This window comes from Pteronotus mesoamericanus, unplaced genomic scaffold (genome assembly GCF_021234165.1).
Source record: "Pteronotus mesoamericanus isolate MK-2021 breed Mesoamerican mustached bat unplaced genomic scaffold, CSHL_Meso_final scaffold_1066, whole genome shotgun sequence".
Classification (NCBI taxonomy): domain Eukaryota; kingdom Metazoa; phylum Chordata; class Mammalia; order Chiroptera; family Mormoopidae; genus Pteronotus; species Pteronotus mesoamericanus.
In genome coordinates this window covers 1,580,631-1,603,094 of record NW_026555299.1, presented here as the reverse complement: position 1 = coordinate 1,603,094, position 22,464 = coordinate 1,580,631, and the positions used below count along the sequence as shown (strand labels likewise).

General features: G+C 41.7%; 1 protein-coding gene across 8 annotated transcripts in view; it reads right to left on the bottom strand.

Moving 5' to 3' along the window:
* AMBRA1 (autophagy and beclin 1 regulator 1) overlaps positions 1 to 22,464 on the bottom strand; it is a 176,286-nt gene that overhangs the window by 71,107 nt on the left and 82,715 nt on the right. For all 8 annotated transcript variants that reach the window (XM_054587072.1, XM_054587075.1, XM_054587076.1 and 5 more), the window contains 2 exons: positions 13,981 to 14,061; positions 13,445 to 13,545 (listed from right to left, as the gene is read on the bottom strand). In XM_054587072.1, coding sequence (XP_054443047.1) covers positions 13,445 to 13,545; positions 13,981 to 14,061 — 182 coding nt within the window. The remainder of the gene's footprint in view (positions 1 to 13,444; positions 13,546 to 13,980; positions 14,062 to 22,464) is intronic.

Below are 22,464 nucleotides of genomic sequence, written 5' to 3'. Positions count from 1 at the left end.
AACAAGTATACATGAAGTTGAGGGAAATAAATAGCCATTCAGCCTTTCCTTCTATAATCTCCAAATTCTATGGCCAATTCTTCTGTTTCTCCACCCAGGGGTGGCTTGAGAAATTCTATAAATGAGCCTTTGGTTTGGCAGTTTAATGGGTGGGTGTGGGGACAGGTTAAGTCTTGAAGCTGTGGGCAGATTAAGCTCATTGTTTTCACTGAGACAGTTTATTTTCAGCAATGGCTGGGGTTGGATGAGAGTGTAGAGGGGTATGCTAACCATTGGTTGGTTCTGGCTGCTTCTGTCCCACAGGACCTCCATACTCTTCTGAGGTAAGACAAAGATTAGAATAGCTGAAAACTTCTTCAGAGCAGGTGTTTCTAAGCTGTCCCTGTAGTCTCTTCACTTAGCACATGGGAGAGGAGAAACTGGGCATTTGGAAACAACTTATTTCAGCTTTGCATTGGTATTTTTAGTTTTAATTAGTTTACCTAATAAGCAATATAGCATTTTACCAACTTCCCCTAGTCACCCCACTTCAGCAGAATCAATGAAATTTATGTAGGCCAAGAAACACTTTGTTGCTTTTATAAATTCTCAATTCACTCTTATGTTAGCTGTACTCATTTTGCCTTAAAGAAAGTCAAGTTCAAATTCTGTGACCCGTGATAGATAAAGATAAATGGAGGACAGGAAGGGAAGACAAGGAGCAAAAGCAGAAGAAAGGATATTGGCTGAATCTCATCACCACACACTCTAACCTCTTATCAGACAAAAAAAATAAGCTCTGGTTTTACTTGCGGATATTCTCTGCCTCTTTAGGTTAAACAGTCTGCACAGTCCCATTCTTGGCCCCATTCTTCCTCCCCAAGGCACACCATGGCTCCACCTCCTCTCGGGAGTGGAATTTATATTTCCTTCATCCCAGACTCAGCCATGCGGGGGGTCCCTTCTCTTCACTTTCCAGTAGCAAACATGGCCACACACATATTTCAAGCTGTGGCGGCACCTCCCTTTCTGCCTCATGGTCATTTCATGAATCTTGGCTAAACTTCGAGGCAGGACAAGGAAATGTTTAATAAGCACACTAACCCACTGGGTGCCAGGTTGAGGTGGATGATAAGGTTCTTGTCAAAGCCAGCTTAAATCTCCAATGATAAGCACTCACCTTATGCCCAGGCTATCATACTTTGAATACAATTAGCCGGTGCAAAATCCCAGGCTTGACAGGAGAGCCTGCATCCCACCAGTCACTGAGATAGCTGTGAAAGAAGGTCAAGGAAGTCCCAAAAGAATGACTGGTAAATATTAAATCTGTCTCTATGTGCCCTCAGGCCCAATTTATGCATTCACATGTGGAGCCATTAAATAGTTAAGAATTTTTTAATTTATTGATCTTAAAGAGGGAGGGGGAGAGAGGGAGGGAGGGAGAGAAAAGTCAATTGTTGTTCCATTTATTATGCATTCATTGGTTGAGTTGTTTTTTTTTTTGGCCCCATTGGTTGATTCTTGTATGTGCCCTGACCGTGGATCGAACCTGCAACAATGGTGTATCTGGACGATGCTCTAATCAACTGAGCCATCTGGCCAAAGCCCATAAAATAGTTTCTAACCAATCTCATCAACCAGGCCAAACAAAACCAAAGTCCTATGTTTAAAAAGAATTGAATTCTAGCTTTTCCCAACCATTGGCATAAGAAATCATCAAGTGCCACAAAGATCCCTTGACTTAGTTTTCAGGAAATTTTCTTCCAAGTTGCTTCTGTTAAAGGAGCTGTGGATTTTAAATGATGACACGGGTACAGGTTCACTTACAGCCAATTCAGTAGGTGCTCGCACAGTTAATTCTGTCAGTCTTACTCCTACACAGAAATACACGTGGCCCCAGGGGGCCCAACCACCCACAGAGCTCCTTTGCACATCTTTTTACCCTCCAGCGCACAGAGGGCTACATCCCAGAGACACTCAGAGAAAGAGGAAAGGTAGTTTCTATGAAACACCGCGTGTAGAAAATCAGGATCGAGCTTCCTATTTGGATGTAATTTCTAAATGCCTGTCTCTCTGAATAATCCAAATAATGATCTAAGCTATTTCTCCAAATTTATACATCTATATCCCTTGGTATGCTGAAACTTTCCTTTCACGTATATGTAAGGGCATGTTAAAAAGCAATTTGTTTACAGTGAGCTACCAGGCTACCTCAGATCTCAAAAATCTCCTCAGTTAACTAATGACATAAGCAGAGATTCAAAAAGTTCTTGTCCGCTGGGACCTGGCCTCTCGTTTCTCTTTTGAACCCTAAGACACTATATGAAGAAGCACAAGTTAGCTTACTGGTGAATAGAGAAGAGACAAGTCACCCTACTTAAAGCCAAGCAGCCTGCCAATATGTGCACAAAGCCATCGGGTATTAGTTTTCTAAGGCTACCTTAACAAGTTACCACAAACTTAGTGCCTTAACATAAATTCACTAGTGTTTATTTCCTCAGGTCAGAATTCCAACACGGATTGCAAGGGGTTAATATCAAGATGGTGGCAGAGCTGAGTTCTGTTCTGGGGGCTCTAGGGGAGAATCTGTGTCCTTGCTCACTTGGGTTGCTGGCAGAATTCAGTTCCTTACAGTTGTAGGACTGAGGTCCTCATTTCCTTGGTGGCTCTTAGCTGAGGGCCAGTCCCATCTTCTTTCACTGCATCCCTTTGACTGACCTTTCTACCTTTCTCTTTCACTTTTTTTTTAATCTTTACCTGATGATATTTTTTTTCTTAATTGATGAGAGAGAGAGAGAGAGAGAGAGAGAGAAACATCAGTCGGTTGCCTCCCAGATGCACCCTGACCAGGGACTGAACTCGCAACATAGGTCTGTGCCGTGACTGGTTATTGAGCCTGTAACCTCTTGGTGTACGGGACAACACTCCAATCAAGTGAGCCACCCAGCCAGGGTTCTCTTCCACTTTTAAGGGCTCATGTGATCAAACTGATAAGAATCTATCCAGATAATTCAGGATGATCTCCCAACCTCAAAATCTATAATCTTAATCAAAGCTGCAAAGTTCCTTTTGCCACATAAAGTAACATATTCACAGGTTGCAGAGATTAGTACTTGGAGATCTTTGGCAGGTCATTTTTCTGCCTACTATTCCAACCAAGATCATCCACACCCAGCCAAGCCACCAACTGACCACAGAGAGCAGCCAAGTTGGCCCAGACCAGATGAACTGTACACTGGATGCACCGAATTAATTGTGAGAAACAATAAATGCTATCATAAGCCAGTAAATTTGCGAGGCAGCAAAAAAACGGATATAATGGCCACAGCTACAGCACTTCCGAGGGGACTGTGCAACCCTCAACCTGATAACGTGGATATTTTCCCCTTCTCTGCTCTAGTCCAATGAGGCTACTGGAAGTTTTCTGCTCTCTCAATCAGAAAACAAAAATTAAATTAGATGTATTTCTTCTTCCACTCCAGATCTAGAGAATATTGCTCAAATTTCAAAAGTCAGCCTTATTATTTCAATAGAACCATACTGGGACTTTTTGATCTGCAACTGGAAGCTATGTACATGAAAAATATATACATGCTTGAAGTCTTAGGGGAAAATCTGAAGGGCGGGCCATCTTTTGATAGAGCAAAAGCTGCTGATGGAAAAGAGACATTTCACTGCCACCCAACCATCTGTCCTGTATGCATAGAAGCCAACGAAGGCTGTGAGGGACAGCCTATAAGCAAGAGTCTCTTACCTTTCATTAGCTAAATACATTTTCTCAAATGGGCTCTCCCTCCAATCTGCTGATACTTAAAAGGTCTGGAAAAGTTCAGAAGAAGGAAAATGCCAATAGCAAGTTAATGTCCTGTTGGCACTTTTGGCTGACTTCCCTGTGCCTGGGTCTTGCCTATTAATTCAATGCTGTTCAGATTCCATATCAAAAAACAAACAAGGATGGAGACCAGAGGCCTGCCTCTCCCAGACTGATCAGAACACAGTACAATTATACCAGAACAGCTTTGTTTGGAATGTAATCACCGCCCCAGCCTTCTTCCCAATGGGATGGCAACAGTGTAATTACCTCTTCAGGATTACAATGTTTGGGAATGCAATTCTTCAGCGGGGCCCTCTTTCTAGGGGAAAGAAGCTGCAACAAGTATAGAAGAGAATCTGTAGCCTCCTCCCCAGTAGCAGTCTTGCGAAATGAAGAAATTATTTTTGCTTTTCTTAAAGTAAAGCCAAAATTCAAATTTCAGCCTCTTTTACCAATAAGGAATCACCCACACCCCATGATGGTTCTGTTTGAAAAGTATCAATTTAAAGCTAGATGGCTTGAGTTCCAATTCCTACTCTGTCAAGTACTAGTTGGTCTTAAGCAAATTACTTCATCTCTCTATGCCTCAGTTTCCTCGTTTGTAAAAATGAGTAATAACAAGACACCACTGGAATGGTGTGAAGATTAAGTGAATAATACATAAGATGTGTTTAGGACAGTACCTGGCATACAGTAAATGCTCTTGTGTTTGTGAGGGGGGTTTTTTTTGGGCAGGGGGGTGCCTGTTTTAGCACATTAGAAGCACCATCTTCCACAGCCACTGCATTTTGCAAATGTGATCTAACACTAGTTCCTGGTCAAATCTAAGCTTGAGTTACACAGATCTTTCTTTCCACGCCCTTTTTACCAGCTCAGCCTGAGAGCTTTTACCAGTTCAGCATGAGGGGCAAGATTTGGATAGTTTCAAATGCTACTATAGAACTGTCATAGTCTCTGCGCTATTTGCTTAGGTAAAACTTCACTCTAAGAGGCAGGAGTGACTGTGGATATTTCCATGTCAGTCTTTTCATGTGTGTTTCTAATCTAAGGGAAACTATAATAAAGAGATTTGTGAAATCCTGCTGCTGGGGAAATCAGCAGGTATTACCAAAAGTAGCCATTGGCAATATAGCAGATTCTGGAGAAAATTCATCTTTCCAGCCAGATTTATGCATGAAAAATAAACTATGTATTTTCCTCACAAAGGAATGTAGCACAGTACAGCCCACCTCCCTGAATAACTATCCTGGTTCCCACTGGGAACTTCAACCTTTTATTTCCTGTCTAGTTTTTCTTCTATTCTTTTGTAGCCTAGGCCAGTTTAATTCTCTGTTTAGAAAGAAATATTTTTTTGGCTTATGCTTCACCAGCCATGAGACACAAGAGTAAAACTCAGGAGTTTGTTTGCTAGGCAGCCCCAAGGAACAGAGCTCCACAGCTGAGACAGCGGGAATGATACCGGGCCCCTTCTGCGTGGCACACAGCTGCAGCGAGCTGCGCTTACGGTAAATCCAGGCATTCGTCTCAGGGGCCCTATAATATGGTTACAAAACATCTAGCTCTGGGATGACACTCAACTCCTGGCCACAAGAAACACCCCATGGAATCCCAACACTCAAAGAGGCCCGTGGTCACCCACCTGCAGGTGCCTCTTTCCACAACACGGCTTATCCTAACACATCTGTGCTTGTTCTTGGCTTTCAGCTGAGTGGCCCAATGACCCTGGGAAGAGCTGGCCTTGTGGATCAGCAGGTGTTAAAGAAAGGAAATGAACACCCACAGGCTGGCTCTACTTTGGTAGAGCGGGTAAGACGTGCTGCCTTCCAGGTCCCATGGCATTTCCAGCCTATTTGGAATAAGTGAGGCTGCTTGAGGACATGAGAAGGGAAAGAGAAAGAAAAGTTCATGTGAGTTCAGAATTTTAAAAAGAAGGAGGTAGAGGGTTAGCTTCGTACTGAGCACTTAGGTAAAAGCTGATGGAGTAGACAGGGCAGCAAAGAGGACTGTTCCAAGTCTTTCCAGTTTGTAGAAGATTTCTAATTTAAAGAAAGCAGAGACTGGTTGCTGTCTCCACTAGAAAAAAATAGGCTTTGACCTCACATTTGGCTTTTTTTTTCTTCACATCTCCTCTGTAGATTTCAATATTGTTGTATCATTTGTTCTGAGAGTTGTAAGACATGTCAAAGCACATATGAAGCATAACCTAAGTAGACAGAAGTAAAAGGGTTCTTCCATTCCAGTGACTACTTTCGGATTAGAGGGCATCACGAGCTGGCACCTCTAAAATGAGCAGTACTTCTAAGGAGCGCATAACTACAGGACTTAATAAGCTTTGAGATCACTCGAGGTCTAGGGAAGTCTTAAGAGTACAGAAAACAAAGTAAAAGGGGTCTCAACAGAGATATGTTAGTGTTAAAATTTCTTTTTCAGGAGGAAGGGGAACAGGTGAGAAACTGGTTAAGAAGTTAGAAGAAAGATTACAGGTCAATTTCTCCTCGAAATGAAACTCCTGGCAGAGCTGACAAGAATGTGTTTACCTAGCATGAGCGCTTACTGGACTTCTATTTTCTGCTGCAGAAACAGTGTAGGACTGAGCTCTCACAGCCAGCTTTGTGTTTATACTTCTACTCTACCATTTGGCACAATACCCACTGTCCTATAGCTGTTTATAAGCATAATGGTTTTGCTCAGTAGATGACAAGCTTACGGAGAGCAGAGATCATGTCTTATTCATCTGGATACTATCATATACCTAACAATAAACCATGTAAACAACAGAAGCTCAGTGAATGCTTATTGAGCCAAAATGGCTGATACGCCAACTAAACACTCTGTAGGTGATTACAAATTCATTCATCTTTCCTAGTAATAACAGCTCCAGATCATGAAGCGTTGTACACCAGGAGCTTACCACCATGAACACATCCTGGACGGCCGCTATGCATCACACCTTAATGTGTTATTAAGTCATCTCTTCCCATTCTTCTGCCTCTGTTCCTAGCTTAATGTGTTAATCTAGACCAGTGGTTCCCAAATTTTAAGTGCACCATGATCACTTAGAAGACTCTCAAAACACAAATTCCTGGGCTCCACAACCAGAGTTCCTAAATCAGGGGGTCTGCGGTAGGAGCCCAAATGGCATTTGTCACAGTTCCCAAATGATTTGAGAATCCCATGTTGTCATGGTTGCACTTGTCCTGCCGAGTAGGTGCTTATTTCCTTGGCATAGGTTCTGATGGGGGCAGAAAATGGCTCTTCAAATGCAAACTTTGCGACTCCTCTACTCTTCCCACCTTGGGTAACATGTAGGCAACAGTGGACACATTAGCTTGTCAAACTATCAGCAGAGGGATCCTCAGGCTACCATCTGTTGGTGTCATAGAACGCAGGCTCCCAGTGTTGTTAACTCACTGACCATAGCAAAGGAGAGAAAGCCCTGCTTGGGACCCAGGAGGAGCACCACTGGGAAGGAAGGCAGAACAGTGAGGAATCAGTAATGTTATAATCAGCGAGGGGACTGGCAGAGTTCTCACGGACACTGGTTCCCCAAATTTATAATAAAAACCATAATAACAGTAACAGTTAACAGCAACTGAACACTTGCGTACCACAAAAATACCATTCTAAGTGTTTCACATAAATTAGCTCATTTATGCCTCTAAATAATCCTGTGACCTAGAACCTATTTTCATTTCCATTTTACAGATGAAAAAACTGAGTCCCAAAAAAGGTAAAATAAACTAACCAAAATTAGATTGCTAGGAAGTAGCAGGATGATTGTTTGACCTAGGCAGTCTGGCTCCAGAGCGCAAACTCTGCCTCACTGCCTCTTGAGCTGACTATCGGCAAACGGCAGCTGTCCTCCTTGAGCTCCGCTCCCTCGGGCCCATAGATCCAATCAAAAGAACACTCAGAGTTTCTTCAAACTGTACCAAAAGACATAAATCCTTGGTCGAAGCCCAGGTTTGAGCTGCATCCCCTTAGCTAATCTATCAGGATTGACAGTTAAAGTATCTGGGGAATTATTAAATTTTTAGTGGCAGGGCCAAAACAAAACATAGAAAGCAGGCCACTCCCTTGGCTAGACTGTAAACTCCCAAAGGGCAGAACCATTTAATTCTTTTATGAGACCCAAATGCCCTGGAAAATGCTAAGCCTTCAGAAAGTGCTACATACATTTCAAAGTGACAGCAGGGAAAGGGTACAAGTGTAAAGCTTCTGTTGGGAAAGATCATCAAGAGGAAATTTCCAGGGTGGGAGAGGGAGGAGGGCAGCATGACAGAGGCTCAGAAAAACTTAGTCACGTAACATAAAAGGACGAGAAATACAAGGAGGCCCAATATTTTCCTCTAGAAAAGCCAAAGCAGCTCAGGCAATTCAGCTTAGAAACTGAGCCCCAGGTTCTCAAAAAGCGCACCTCTCACCAGTGGTTTGTAGTATGTGGTATGTGGAGATGTAGTGAAGGGCTCAGGTAGAGAGGCCGTGGACGCTCCAGCGACTGCTAGTCACCGAGTAAGTAAAAAGCCACGAGTGCTATAAGGCATCTGGGAAGGCTGGGCTCTCTGTGAGAAGAGCTGCATCTCCTTCTGTTTCCCAGGCAACCAAGCCAGCCCCCTTATCACCTCCACTTTCATCACTGGAGCAGAATGAAAGGTAATTGAGCTAATTATTAAAGCAGCACTAGCTGGTACCACCACCACTAATTGTCCATTTATCTGGGGTTTATAAACAGCCATCTTAATTGATGCTGAGTTGGAATATGCCACTCACTTTATTGGCCTAGCTACTGGGCAACAGAGAGGTACAGAACATGCGGACAAAGGGCCCAGCACCAGAATTATCATTCATTTCAGCTCATGCTCACTTAGGTATACCATGAAGCCCTTTATCAGTATTCCCCACTGCTCGTCTTTCCCAGATTTGCCAAATTCAAGTGAAGGTCGGGTACACAGTAATTAAGTTATTTGCTGTATTGGAGATGTATGATATCAAGTTAAAAAATCAGGCTAATCCCTAAAAGTTGGCAAGACTTAAGGCCCCAGATGCCCACCTAGTTGGCCAAACTAGATTAGGCAGGGCTCCTGAAAGTAATTCCCTAACACACCAGGGAAGTGGGAAGATCTAGAGAGGACGGGTGTTTTTACAAGAGGTGAGAGGCACAAAAGATATTCAAAAAATAAAGTTTAAAAAAAAAAGGAAATTCTTGCAAAAGAGGTAGCTCTGTCTTACCTACATAGACAACAAACAGAAGGATGCCTGGATGGTGAAAATGCGTAAGAAATCAACAACAGAAAGAAATTTGAGAATTTCACAAGTATGTGAAAACTGAAGAACATACTCCTAAACACTTCTAAAATATACTTCGTAGAACTGCAATAGTTTTAAATGTATTTATACCTCTTTAAGTACACAGGTTCACAATTTGTGTTGTCTGCTCGATCAAAAAAGAAATCTTAAGAGAAGTTAGACTTGTTGGGCACAAAGCCATCGCTAGGCCTAAGACTGAGGCCTTAATGACCTGTGGCTGCTAGGAGCAAGAAAATCTTGACACTTCCCATTGGTTTTAATCAAACTGCTAAATTAGGTACATCAGGCCCACCATCTGCGGAGAGCAGATGCTCATTAGGATGAAAGTCAAAAAGATGAGGCAGGCCAGATAACTAATACGACCCAGATCCCAATCCCTCAGAAGGTTTTTGTTCTTCCAGTAATTATCGGGAAGATGTCAAATGCCAGGGCTTCTCATTTCACTTTTAAGAGCCTCAAACATGCAGAAAAATATTATAAGCTTAAGAACATTTTTGCAGATACTCCCTACATGAACTCAGGCACTGAAAACAGAATAGTTATTACGAGTCAGGCAGACAGACCTGGTTTGAAGTTCCAGGTCTACTACCTCTCCTGTGTTATAGTGAGCAAGTGACAGAAGTTCTTTGACCCTCAGTTTTCTCCCGTTCAGAATGGAAATGCACCATCTACCTCACGGGGTTGTTACAATGATTAAAGGAGATGACAATGTACAGAAAAGCACTTGGGACAGGACCTGGCTCATTGTAGGCAGTCAATTTAACTTCTTTATTTCAGTTGCTGTTACGACAGAGCTAGAGCTGTTTCCTAAAAAGTCAGCAGGGGGAGCTCCTCAAACTTCTGTGTGTTTTGCAAAACAAAACAAAACAAAAAAACTGGTAGAGTTGAAGTAGCTTTAAATGTATTTATACCTCTTTAAGTACAGAGGTATAAACCTCTGAACCTGTGTTGCTGAAGAAGGGGCATGACGTGAGTTATGGGTATTGGAGGCCACCAGGAACCTACAGAACTGTGGGGAGTGGGTCGCAATAAGGTGGAAGAAGTGAGCACTAACAAACTATCAGAACAGTTCTGTAGTAGCTTGTTTTCTATGACCACTCTCAGGCTCTTATGGGAGGAAGTGGGCAGAATAGATCTTAATTTCCCGCAAATCCATTTTTGTTAATGATTCTAAATGGTTTTGGGTTGGGGTCACTGGAGACTCATTTGCCACGATAGTACTGGACATGCCTCCTAAAACTACGGGTGTGTCATATGCTTTGTTCTGCAGGTCTGCCAAACTTCCAGGAGCCATCCCTCCAAAATGCCACTCACCGTACAAAGTTTTGCTTTATGTTTGGAGCTAAGGAGTAAACAGCAAGATTTGGGTATGGCCAACCACCTCTAGACTTTGAACTACAGGAGGGCAGGTATCACATCTGTCTCATTCACTCCAGCAGCCTAGAACACTGTTGGCTGGCTGGCATGTGGCTATTGAATGTAATTATTCTGAGACAATCACAACCTCATTCCAATCATACAAGAGAAAGTACCTTTCTAGGAAAATTAAGAATGTTTGCTGCTAAGAGGCCAATTTGTCTTTCATTTCAAAAGCCATTATTACATCAGCAATATGATCACAAGTAAGTTTAATAGAAAGCAAAACATCTGTGTCCCGGATGCACAAAGGCTTGGGGAAGGGGCTGCTACATAATAAGATTTTCCTCAGCAAGCACCACTAGATCATGAAAAGCTCTATCTAGAAGCCACTTAAAATACAAGCATACTTTGTTTTATTGTGCTTAGCTTTATTATGCTTCACGGATGTTGCTTTTTAGAAAACAACAAACAAATTGAAGGCAAGACCCTATACCAGCAAAAAGATTAAAACTCATTTTATTAAGCTGCTCTGAAACCAAAACCATAATATCTCCGTGGTATGTGTGCCTGTAGAGGAATTAAAATGAATAAGAAAAACCCTGAAGATTAGCCAAATTCCCTAGGAGCTTTTTCTCTCTCCCAGATTAAGATCCTGGAAGAAGAATGCTATTTTGATGCTTTGTCCTTTAAAATAACTGTGGGGAGGCAGACTAGGAAGCTTTGGAGTCCACTGCTGAATTCAGTGCTGGCTCCTCTAAAACCTCGAGCTGCATTACTCTGGGCAAGGTAACCTTCTAGGCTTTAGTTTCCTTCACTGTTAGATAACAGCACCCATCTCATGGGATTACTGTGAGAAGGAAATGCAGTATGACAGGGAAAAGCCCTTAAAACACTCCCTTGCAGCAAGTGCTCAATAAATGTTAGGCTTTCTTTGGTTGCTACTGTTACTGGACTTTTCTCAATAGAAGTAAAAAAGACAACTGTCAACAGAATCTGGAGGGTTATCCAAATATCTAAAAAAAATGAAGTCTTCTAAGAAAAGGCCACCCTGGCTGGCGTGGCTCAGTGAATTGAGTGTCAGCCTGGGAACCAAAAGGTCGCCAGTTTGATTCCCAGTGAGGGTACACGCTTGGGTTGCAGGCCAGGTCCCCAGCTGGAGACCTACGAGAGGCAACTGATTGATGTATCTCTTGCATATCAATGTTTCTCTCCCTCTCTTTCTCCTTCCCTTCCTCTCTCTAAAGGTAAATAAATAAAATCTTAAAAAAAAAATAAAAAAAAAAGGAAAGAAAAGGCCAATGGGCACTCTGTAACATGTTGAGAAAACAGGAGAGACACTAGTTGGTTTATGAATGGAAACCATCTGCTAATAATCTAACTCAAGAATGAGATTCCTAACAGTCTAGATTTCCCTCCCTTCATGGCACTCTGTATCCTTGTTAGAGAACTTTTCTGTATCTATAAACATCTACCTGCTGGAACACAACCTGATTATTCAAATCCCCGATATCCATAAGTAAAACTGGCCATTTGGGGTCAGACCTCTGGGCATAAAGTAGGGGACAGGAAGTGGAGGTACGGTTATTAAATCAAAGAAGAATAAAAACAACATACAGCTGTTCCAAAAAGCTAAATGCCAAGAAGCAGAGATTTTCCCCCAGCAGTAGAGGAGCAGGAGGTGCTGAGTGGGGCGGTGGAGGCAGATGTCTGGAACAAAGAGGGGTGGGGGAGAGCCTGCAGTGCAGCCCGGTAGCAAGTGATTATCTGCCAGCGAGGAGCTTCCTCACGCTATCAGCCAAGCCACACAGGAGTGCCAAGCAAGGAGAAGCACAGACCCATGGGGTCTGTTTACCAACTCGGGCCAGGAACCTCCTCAGACAAGGTTGTTGGGAGACCATGGTGTAGTCTGCACCCCGGCCAAGCCTGAGCCTGTGAAGTCCTGGTGTCCCACAGAGAAAGCATGGAGGCTGCTGGGATTTCTAGGCCTTGCCATTGGGTCAAGGATACTACTCCTCCGGGGAGGCCGGATCCCATGCCTACCAGCTGTCACAGTAGTTTGGTTAAATCATTCTCCCACCGGACAGTGCCGTTGTCTCTCACAGATCCCTACCTTTAACCCCTTTAACCATCACATGGCCCAGATTTTCCAAAACATAATTTCATAAAAAATTTTTTAATAAAGATGCTTATTAAAGATACCCTTAAAAATATACTTAACTGTGACTTTATCATACCTTTTATGCCTTCACATACATAAATTTACAAGTTGGCAGTGGAAGTGAGGTTGGGGGCGGGGGGAAGAGTGTGATGGGGAAATAACCTTTGTCAGGAAACAAACAGAATTCTGCTTTGTTTCCTTCCTTAGAGATTGCCCCGCAGCAGCAGCAGCAGCACACACGAGGTCTCAGAGCCCAGTCTCATTGTGTGTCTCAGTCCCAAAACGTTGGTCACGAAGCTATTCAGCCACCACAAAACTGCCTCAGCGGGGCTCGTCTAGCCCATTTCTGTTCTGTGGAGCTTTCTGAGCCAGCTCAATGGGTCTCTTCTCCTCCTTCCTTGGAAGATTCCACAGTGCATGAAAACTTCAAGTGCTGCCAGCAGCAAAGGGTGGGAGAGGTGTGCACTAAGCTCCTAATTAAATCACAGGATCTGGCTCATGAGTATCTCACCAACTGAAACATGTACAAGACACCTTTATCATTCAATAGCCAGAATCTAATTGCTGAATTAAGAAAGAAGTGGTTTAAACAACAACAAGAAAAGATTTTTAAAGATGTCTGAAGGAAGGAGGACTTGGCAAGAGAAACAGCTTTCTTCACTCTTGCAGCTTCCTGCTTTGAAGTAAGACTGAGTACAAGACCTCAAAACAGAGTTTTCAGCCAGATGGCAAGATGCCGTCACATCAACATAAGTAAAGGGAGGAGAAAGCTTCATCTGGCTCCTTGCACCTTCAAGTTTTCATAATGCAAAGAAACATTTCCTTACCTGCCAGGACCCTGTTAACAGAGGAGTGAGTAGCCAAGCCAGGCTGTCCACGTTCATGAAAAATCCCAGCATAAGGCAAGTATTCAGGCAGCAAGAAACGCCTGTAAGAAGGAATCATGTGTGAAAAGCCTACTGAAGATGACCATTAAATAAGGGAGATATACTATGAACCTAATCTTGAGAATCAAGGACAAGGGATCCAACTAGGCCTAGGAAGCCACAGAAGCCCAGAGCAGAATAAAAATTCGTAGGATTTGTCCATTCACAGATTGGTACTTCTTGATCTTCTAAAGTTTCCCAGGACTTCTATTCTTGAACAGGAAGCTCCCAAAACTGCTATTCTATTTCTTTTTATTGTGGCCGATCATTTCCTGTCAATCTCTAGCTGACAGGGCTGGATCATATGTTCACTAAGAAATAATTCCAGATATGGACAATCCAAAGACCAAAAAGTAGGTTTAATAAACTAAACCCCAGGTTTTCATATAGGCCCCCTCATAAAAGTCTCTCATAAAGGATGAATGCCCAGTTCTTACCTTGGGACAAAGCGTCCAAGCGAAGGTGCAGACATCCGGGCGTTGCGTGGAGCTCGGTGCCTGGATCTGTCACCGTTGTCTCTGGAAAAAACAAAAAGACTGCACATAAGAGAGTCACTAAAGCAGAATCAGCCACCAGCCCAAAAGACAAACATCTCCCAAACTGAATTTCTATACCTAGGAGAAGACCCCCGACAAATCAGTCATCTGTCTGCTTATTAGTTTGGGTGGCACATTCATATACTGTGTTTCTGGAGTACCTCAACTAAAGATTAATGAGCATTTACTAACAGTTCAGTAAGGAGGAGGGAGATTTTTCTTGAATTAGTGTGGTCTCTAAACTCTGCAACTTCTGAAATTGAAGCCAGGCTTAGATCTTCTAAGGGATCTGGAATGGGTACTTTTTTCTAAATTGAAAGATATAAGGAAACTTTGGCTTTTGGGGATCTGGAAGAAAAATTCCCTCATCAATTTCATCCAGCAAATGGTTATCTTTCAATGAATCTGTTTAGGTCCTTGGTGTGGAAAAATAAATGGTAAGTGAAGAAAGACACTAGGCAATCCCTTCTTTTAAAAGACCGAAAAATTGACAATGATGAAGAATATCAGACAACACAAACCTAAGGCAGGCCAGTTCAGAGGAAAAAAAAAAAAAAAGTCTAGGTGTTATCTTTACGGTCTATAATAACCACCATTTATAAAGTATCTACTAAGTTCTAATACAAAGGTTACTGTTATGTTATCCGATTTAATACTTCTAAATATCCCATGAACTATTATTAGCTCTGTTGAACAGGTAAGGAAATTAAGAACCAGAGAGGCAAATACCCAAGATCACACAACTAGTAAGTGGTTGAAGCAGGATTTAAGGAAGATCTATCTGACCCCGAAGCCCTTGCTCACTGCACTACACTTCACTGCTTCTGACAAGAAACGAGAGGGCAGAGACTTCACATGCCTTAAGTTTCCAATGTATCAAAGGAACAATAAGCCAAAGGGCACTTGCTGGACAGAGAAGTTAATGAGCTGCTTAAACAACTTCATAAAATAAATGAACCTCTGAGAGCCTGATTTGGGATATTTTCTTAATTTTCCCTTTGGATTATCTTCTATTTAACAAGATAATCTTCAAACTGGCCCTGGAACCAGAATTAAGATAGCACTTTGGCTTTTAAATGGACCACTGGGAGCTTTACAAGACAGAAACAAAAGCCTAGGAAGGTTTTTATATCTTGGTGGAATTGGATGCTGAGCATTTAAATACAAATCAATACTAGGGATATTAGAAGCTGAACCATTAAAAGTTAGTACTTGGCTTTTTATTTTCCCAAAAGAGAAAGCATACTATTGTTCTCCCTAACATATATTCCTTAGACTTGAAATTCTACAGATGAAGGACCAGGCAAGGAAAGAGGTAAGTCCACATACACATGAAAGCTAAAAAGGGGGCTAAAAAAAGAGACCAGAAGTTCCCGCCCAGTAGACTGAAGCTTTGGGGAGCCCAAAAATTATTAAAAGGGCTTGGTAGCCACATGTACACAGGACTAGCTGAATATCAAACAAATAAGACAGCTCTCAAATTAAGCATATTATTTTTCAAACATATATAGAGTCAAGTTATGATCAAAGTACCAATTTATTTAGAAGTACAAATGAATTCATGTTTTCATAATAGTTTAATTTACTTATCATGGGCACTAAAAGTACAACTAATTATCATGAGAGGAGTTAGAAAATATTTTGAGGTAAGGAAGGGTCCTAAGTGTTATAAGGTTGAAAACTATATTACAGAAAGAAGAATCATGGGAGAAATCCATTACTTTATTCTACAGCTATAAGAGAGAGCTGGCCTTCCCAGAAGCAAGATGTGGAGCCAACAATTTACTTCTGCAAGGTCCAGAGTCCTTTCCCTCTGGACAACAAACAGTACTCTTATCTGGCGTTAGAAGAGTTGAAGGGCAGAGAAGGAAAATCCAGTGCCCGTCATGACACAGAGCTTGGTGAAAGGACACTAGAAGAAAAATGGACAAACACCAGAGCTGGGGGAAAATCTGGGCTCCTATGACATATTTCACAAGCCTCTTTTTATTGGTATCAAAACCTAAAACCAATCAACTTCTTTCTGATTCAGTTTCTTTCTCCACTGTGAGAAGAGGGCGGTGGGATGCAAAACATGGCCAGAGGTAATGGTTTTTCAGTATTTAGAGACTGCAGGGGGGCAGGGTGCGTGTGTGTGTGGTAAGAATGAGATCAGCTGTCTCAGTTACAAGCAATGTCTCAGACTGATGGTTACATTAGGCATCATAAAAGAGGTAGTAAATATTAAGCGAGTGGAGGTGTATTTGCTGGTTCTGAGCTTAACATCTTAACTAATGATGAAGGAGGAGCTAAATAGCATCTCAATAAAATGTAGAAATGACCTTAAACTGACAATGTTGAGAACCCTAGCCAATAAAAAGGAATAACAGAATAGGACCCAGAATGATTAGAAACATGTGAAACATGGTGAACACACAAAGGAGATGCTGCCTATGGAAGAAAAATAAAGACATCTAGGAGAAAATAGCCTGTAACAAAAACAGCTTGAACATTTACTGACCAGGAAAAACCTTGAAAACAGGAATGCACAGGTGGCAAAGGTCAGAATGTCCAACCAGAGAACAAATTAGGCAAGAAGAAGGAAAAGGTCCTGGATTTTAATGCTGCCACACAAAACTCTCTGACTAAAGGCACAGCTTCAAATAAACTAGAGGTAAACAGAGCAACTAATGAGTTCAGGTTTATAGTCTAGAAAGAAGGGAAGATTCAGAAATAACAAGGAGGTGAGATGGGGACACATTTCAATACACAGATTACTTGCAAGAAGGGGTGTGGTTTAGAGGGAGGGAAAAGAAAGACTAGTAAGAGTTCCAAGAAAAGAGTACTCAAAATAATGTTGTTTTCAGAAAACTATACTGCCACTTATTTCAGTGCTGGTAAAAGAGCAACATGAAGCACGACTCCATGAGGTGAGGAAGGCAAAACAAGTCAGGTAGAGACAAATGAGTAAATTAGAAGATGTTTTATAGATGAATAGTGGAAAAAAGAAGACTCAGAGAGAGTCTGTCCTAGGGATAGGGGAACGTGGTAAATACTGGGGCCTAACAGAGCTCATGTCCTTTTCAAGAAGGGCTTAAAAACAAAAACAAAAACGGTGAAGACCATAGTATGCAGATATGTTGGAACTGCTCCTCCATTGCAGGAGAACTCTTTCTCACCAGAAGCACTTTGCAGGGAAATACCAGAGAAATCCTCATCAATTTCATCAGCTAGAAGCTAGAAGCTGCCTTTAAGCCAGCGGGAAAGATGCTGGCTGAGTTATTAATGGTTTTCCCAGTTGTTGAACTCTATGCATCTCTGATTATCTCTCAGAGGGGTATTGGGGGAAGAGCAGGGGAAAAAAAACAAGACTTTCTGGTAAAAGATTTCATAAGGAAAAAACACCCTTCAGACAATCAAGGATCTAAGACAAGTGCCGAATACAAGAAAGTACATCTCTGGAACAAAGGAGAAACACAGCAGCAACTCTTGCTAAATGTCTGGGATTAATTGCCTGAGAGAGAGGCTATAATTTAAAAAATGAAAAATACACCTACAGACTGCTGTCTGAGTCCTGACCAGACAGTCAGGTTGTCATTACTCCTCAGTAAGAAACGGTTCTGACTTGGGCCTTTATAAACAAAGTTCTTGCAGCGAATAACTCAAAAGGCCATTGTCCTCTTAACAATACTATGTAGATGACTTTGCTGAAAATTAGACTATTTAAAAAAATACATGTTTCCCTGTGTTCTTCTGGTTCTCCTCAGTCTCCAGACAATAGAAGGCCTAGTGGGTATCCGTGTCCCTGGATGGCACAGTGACCTTGGTTAAGTGCTTTCCTCGCTTGGGCGCTGCTGGACTGAGGCTCCAGTCTTGACTGCCGAATGCTGCATATGTGTAAGGGCTTAGGTTTCTGGGGGCAAAGCACAGGCCCAGCTGATAATATTCACCGAGAACGTCTAATAGCACAGATCTCTTGGAACTGCAGCGCTTTATTTTTTTCTCCAAGGAATAGTGATATAACAGATAATTACCATTTACAAATTCCTCTCCTTGCTTATTCTACTTTTAATTTCACCTGCATACATTATGAAAACCCATATTTCTATTGTGCTTTTTACGTTAAAAAATAAATATATGTCTAAGTGGTTATTTTCTCCTTTCTCCCTCTGCTATCCTGGGAGTTTAATTTTTTCCCTTCTGTATTTTCCCATTCTAAGCACAAGCACAATCGAGACAGTCCATTTTCTTTCTCTTCTGCATTACTCAAAATAAATATTCATATATATATATTTTTTTTTACTTGTGCAAAAACTTATGTATTTGCTACTAGTAGTCACTGACTTCCATAGGGGTCCTGGAAATTCTGGACACAGAACAGAGAGCAGGAGCAAGTACTACCAAGGACATAATTCTAAGGTTGCTGAGCAATATTATATATTTCTAAGCAGTAGGCTCAAAATCCTCAGTACAGAGCTAGAATTCAGGTAGGCATATATTTTATAAATACTCCGGTGCTCTACAGGTACCAGATATCCTATTTCTAATCGTCATGAAGTCTCCGTCACTTTTCTGAGGCTTTGATTATTCTACCTCTGCTGAGTACAAGGGAACTTCTCCCAAGGTAGTTTACTCCCACAAAGATCCAAGAACATTAGTGCTAAAAGAAAATTCAGAGATTAAAAACTTCATTTTAAGGAGGTTTCTACAGATCAGACATTTACAGATCAGACATTGAGGCCTAGGGTGGGCAAGGGACTTGCCCAAGGACAAATGACAAATCACAAGTTCAGCCAAAACTAGAACCCAGAGCCATTCTCTAGACAGCAGCTGTCAGGCTGCGGGGGCCAGCGGCACTGACAAGCGATCCCCGCTCCAATCACAGCTGCACTAGGAGGCGCTTGCTATTTTATAAACTTAGATCAAAATTGATTCCAGTAAGGGTTAAGGACTTGGGACAGTTCATTTGGGAAAATAAGAAGAGAGACAGCTGAGCTCTTAGGCAGCTTCTTCCCACTGGAACACTCACAGACAGGCCCTGCTCTTCGACACCAAGGCCTCCTACAGTACTGAACGTTCAGTCCTCACGTGTTCTCGTCTGTACTTTGCCCACAGCTTTCAAACTGGTTGTCCTATATCCATACACTTGTCACTTTAAGTCACCATAATCAGTGTAGTCCATTAGCCTAACATACATATTGAATAATGGGTGTCCCCAAACAAGAAAAAAGTAAAAACTTCTCTGCCAGGTATTCTAGGCCCTCCATAGTTTACGCTTTTCTGATCTTCTCTCTCCTATTATAAATACTCCACAGCTCTAGCGACAGATCTATTCAGGGTCCCCAAATAAACAACATAAATCTCTTCCCAGTCTAGGGCACATGCCTGGGTTGCGGGCCAGGTCCCAGGGAGTGGCTTGCGAGAGGCAACCACAAATTGATGTTTCTCTCCCTCTCTTTCTCCTTCCCTTCTCCCTTTAAAAAAAAGAAATAAAATCTTAAAAAAAGAGAGAGAGAATATTTTTTAAAACACTGTAAATCTCCTGTCACTGGTTTGTTGTTTAAGGTCTCCACTTTGTCTAGAATCTCCATCCCCACCCCCATCCTCCGCATCAATTCATCAAAGTCCTATGCAGTTTTCATACCTAGATGAAATCCATGAAGCCTTCTCATATCTCCCCAAATACTCTCCCTTCATACCATGATGTCCTGTACTTCAGTGGTGTCTTGTTTCAGTCTATGTTGTAAGACATTTATGTAAAAATCTGATCATGTTATCCCATAGCTTAAAACTCTTCAATGACTCCCTCTTCACCTACGGAATAAAGTTCACCTCCCTTGCAAGGCACAAATACTCTCTAAGATCCAGTGCCACGTTAACTCTTGGGGTTCATCTGCCGCACATCTTTGACTTTGTAGTCTAGCCATATTTATCAACATAGGTATATCTGAAATAGTCCATGCTATTTGGTATTTCTATGACTGTGCATTTATTTGCCTTTCTCCTAAGTATACTTAGAGAAAGGCCCTATTTTTAAGACTTAAACCTTTCTCTTTCATGTCTGCTGTGTAAAAATAATCAATTACCACACAAAAAAAATCAAGTAAACGAATTATTTAAAACTCTCTGGTAAAAAGGACGGGAACAGTTTCTTATCTCATCCCAACTTTACCAACTACTTCTGTACAATTCCACCACTCAACAAATGCAGTTGGTTGCCTGATTCTTGATCGCTTTAGCAGGTTCTAGTAGGCAAAGAGAATAGTAACTTAACAGTGTGTCTTAGAGTTTTTCTTGTACTTCTAATATTAAAGAGTCTATGGTTTGTAAGTCAAAGGAAGAGACAAAGGCACTTCCCATTTCAAAATAAAATAGACAACACCTCCCTCCGAAGACCTACTCTTCCATTTCTTGGCTACAAGTTATGTATTTGCTATGAGTAGTCACCGACTTCTATAGGGGTCCTGGAAATTCTGGGCACAAAAGAGAGAGCAGGAGAAAGTAACACCAAGGACATATGGCTCTACTGGGATCTCCAGTCGCGAGAACGTGAAGTATGAGTCTCACACAGTTGTCAGATATTGCTGACAGACAGATGATAAGAGCACTATGACCTGATTTCTATCATATTTTCTTTGCCATGGTTCAGCTAAATTTCAGTTACATCAAAAGGGCAAATGGAGCCCTGATCAGGCTCAATGGAGTGTGGCTCAGTTGATTGGGCATCGTCCTGCAAGTCAAAAGGTTCCCAGTTCGTTTCCCAGTCAGGGCATGTGCAAGGGGCAACCAATGGATGTTTCTCTCTCTCTGACTTTTATCTCCCTCTCTTTCTCCTTCCTCTCTGCTCTCTCTGAAAATAAATAAATATTTTTTTTAAAAAAAGGGCAGATAGACTATTAAACTCTGAACTAAAAACAAGCAACTTTCCCTATGTCACACCTAATCAAATGGCAGAGCTGAGTGACAGCCTTCAGAACTAATATACCGACCTTCTAATGACTTCTTTGCCATTACAAGGCGTCTACAAGGGGACCATAAAAGGAGATGCTCTGGCTGCATGACGCTCCTCTGTACATGTGTATGTGGCACCACACCATGCAAAACTGAGAAACGGGAACACATTTCGCACACCCAGAAATGGCTGTCATACTCAAATGAAATGTTTTTGCACATAAGAGCACAATATGCATTTCTGGGTAAAGGGAACCAAATACAAGCAGCTAAATTAGAAGAATTAAGAAAATAAATGTAATAGACCTAAAGAGACTTCATCACAAGGCTGAAAGACTAGAATTCTCACTGAGATGCCTTTCCAGAGTGCAGCCTAGTGTCACAACAGTAAATGAAAGACTTATTCTCTTCTGCGCTAGCAACAATTTTTAAGAGGTTGAGAATGTCAACTATAAATAAAAAAAAATTTTTTTAAAAGAGGTTGAATATAATTACCTAGTGGCTGGAATGTGTGGTGGAGGTATTTGTGACTGATCTGATCTGAAGCTCCTGTGGTTCTGGCTGTCATGAGTCAGGGCATCCCCTTTGCCTTGGAAGGCAAAGAGTCACAAAACGAGTCAGAAAGGGCAGGAACGTGAGCTAGGGATGATTCTGGGATGATAAGTACATTCAGAATAACAGGTAAAATGTGGAAGGGAACAAAAACAGCTGGACCGATAGTCATAAAATCACATACACCGCCTCTTTTGCAGGCTTTAGTAACTATTGGAACATAGCACTGAGCTTCATAAAAGCCTCCTTTCCAAAAGGACAGTAAAAATGAAAATGGGAACTTTCTTTATGCTTATTTGCTGTCTCCATTCTAGCAGGCAGACAGCAATGTCACAGGCAGACACACCTTTACCCTGCTTGTGAATATCTTCATGCAAAGATGGATGTTGAGGGCTGAGGACAGACCTGCTGATAGGTCGCATTTTGACAAACACAGGGACCCAGCAGTCTCAATCCTTACCGCAGACAAAGATAAATGGCAGAAGACGATGCCTGCCTGGGAAGATGGTCATTAATCCAGACATAAAAGAACAAAAAATTTAACCTGATGCTGACCAACCTTTAAAGCTCTCTTCCCCAGAGATAAATCTAGACAGTTTTATTCCACAGCAAGCTCATGGAACAAGGGCTCAAATATGGCTGTATATCACTTATAAAGGTTTTTTAATCTGCAGGACAGTAATAGTCAAGACATTAAGTATGCTTGCTCCTGCTCTCTAATCTGAGGTATGTCTGATTTTGGTCAAGTCTCAGAATCTTCACTTAGAATGTCACAATGAAGTAAATATCTCAATGTGTTATTATAAGGATTAAACTAGATTTTTAAAATATATATTCTATATTACCATATATATATATATACCACAAATGTTTTGTATGTTACAAGTTAGTATACATATGAAA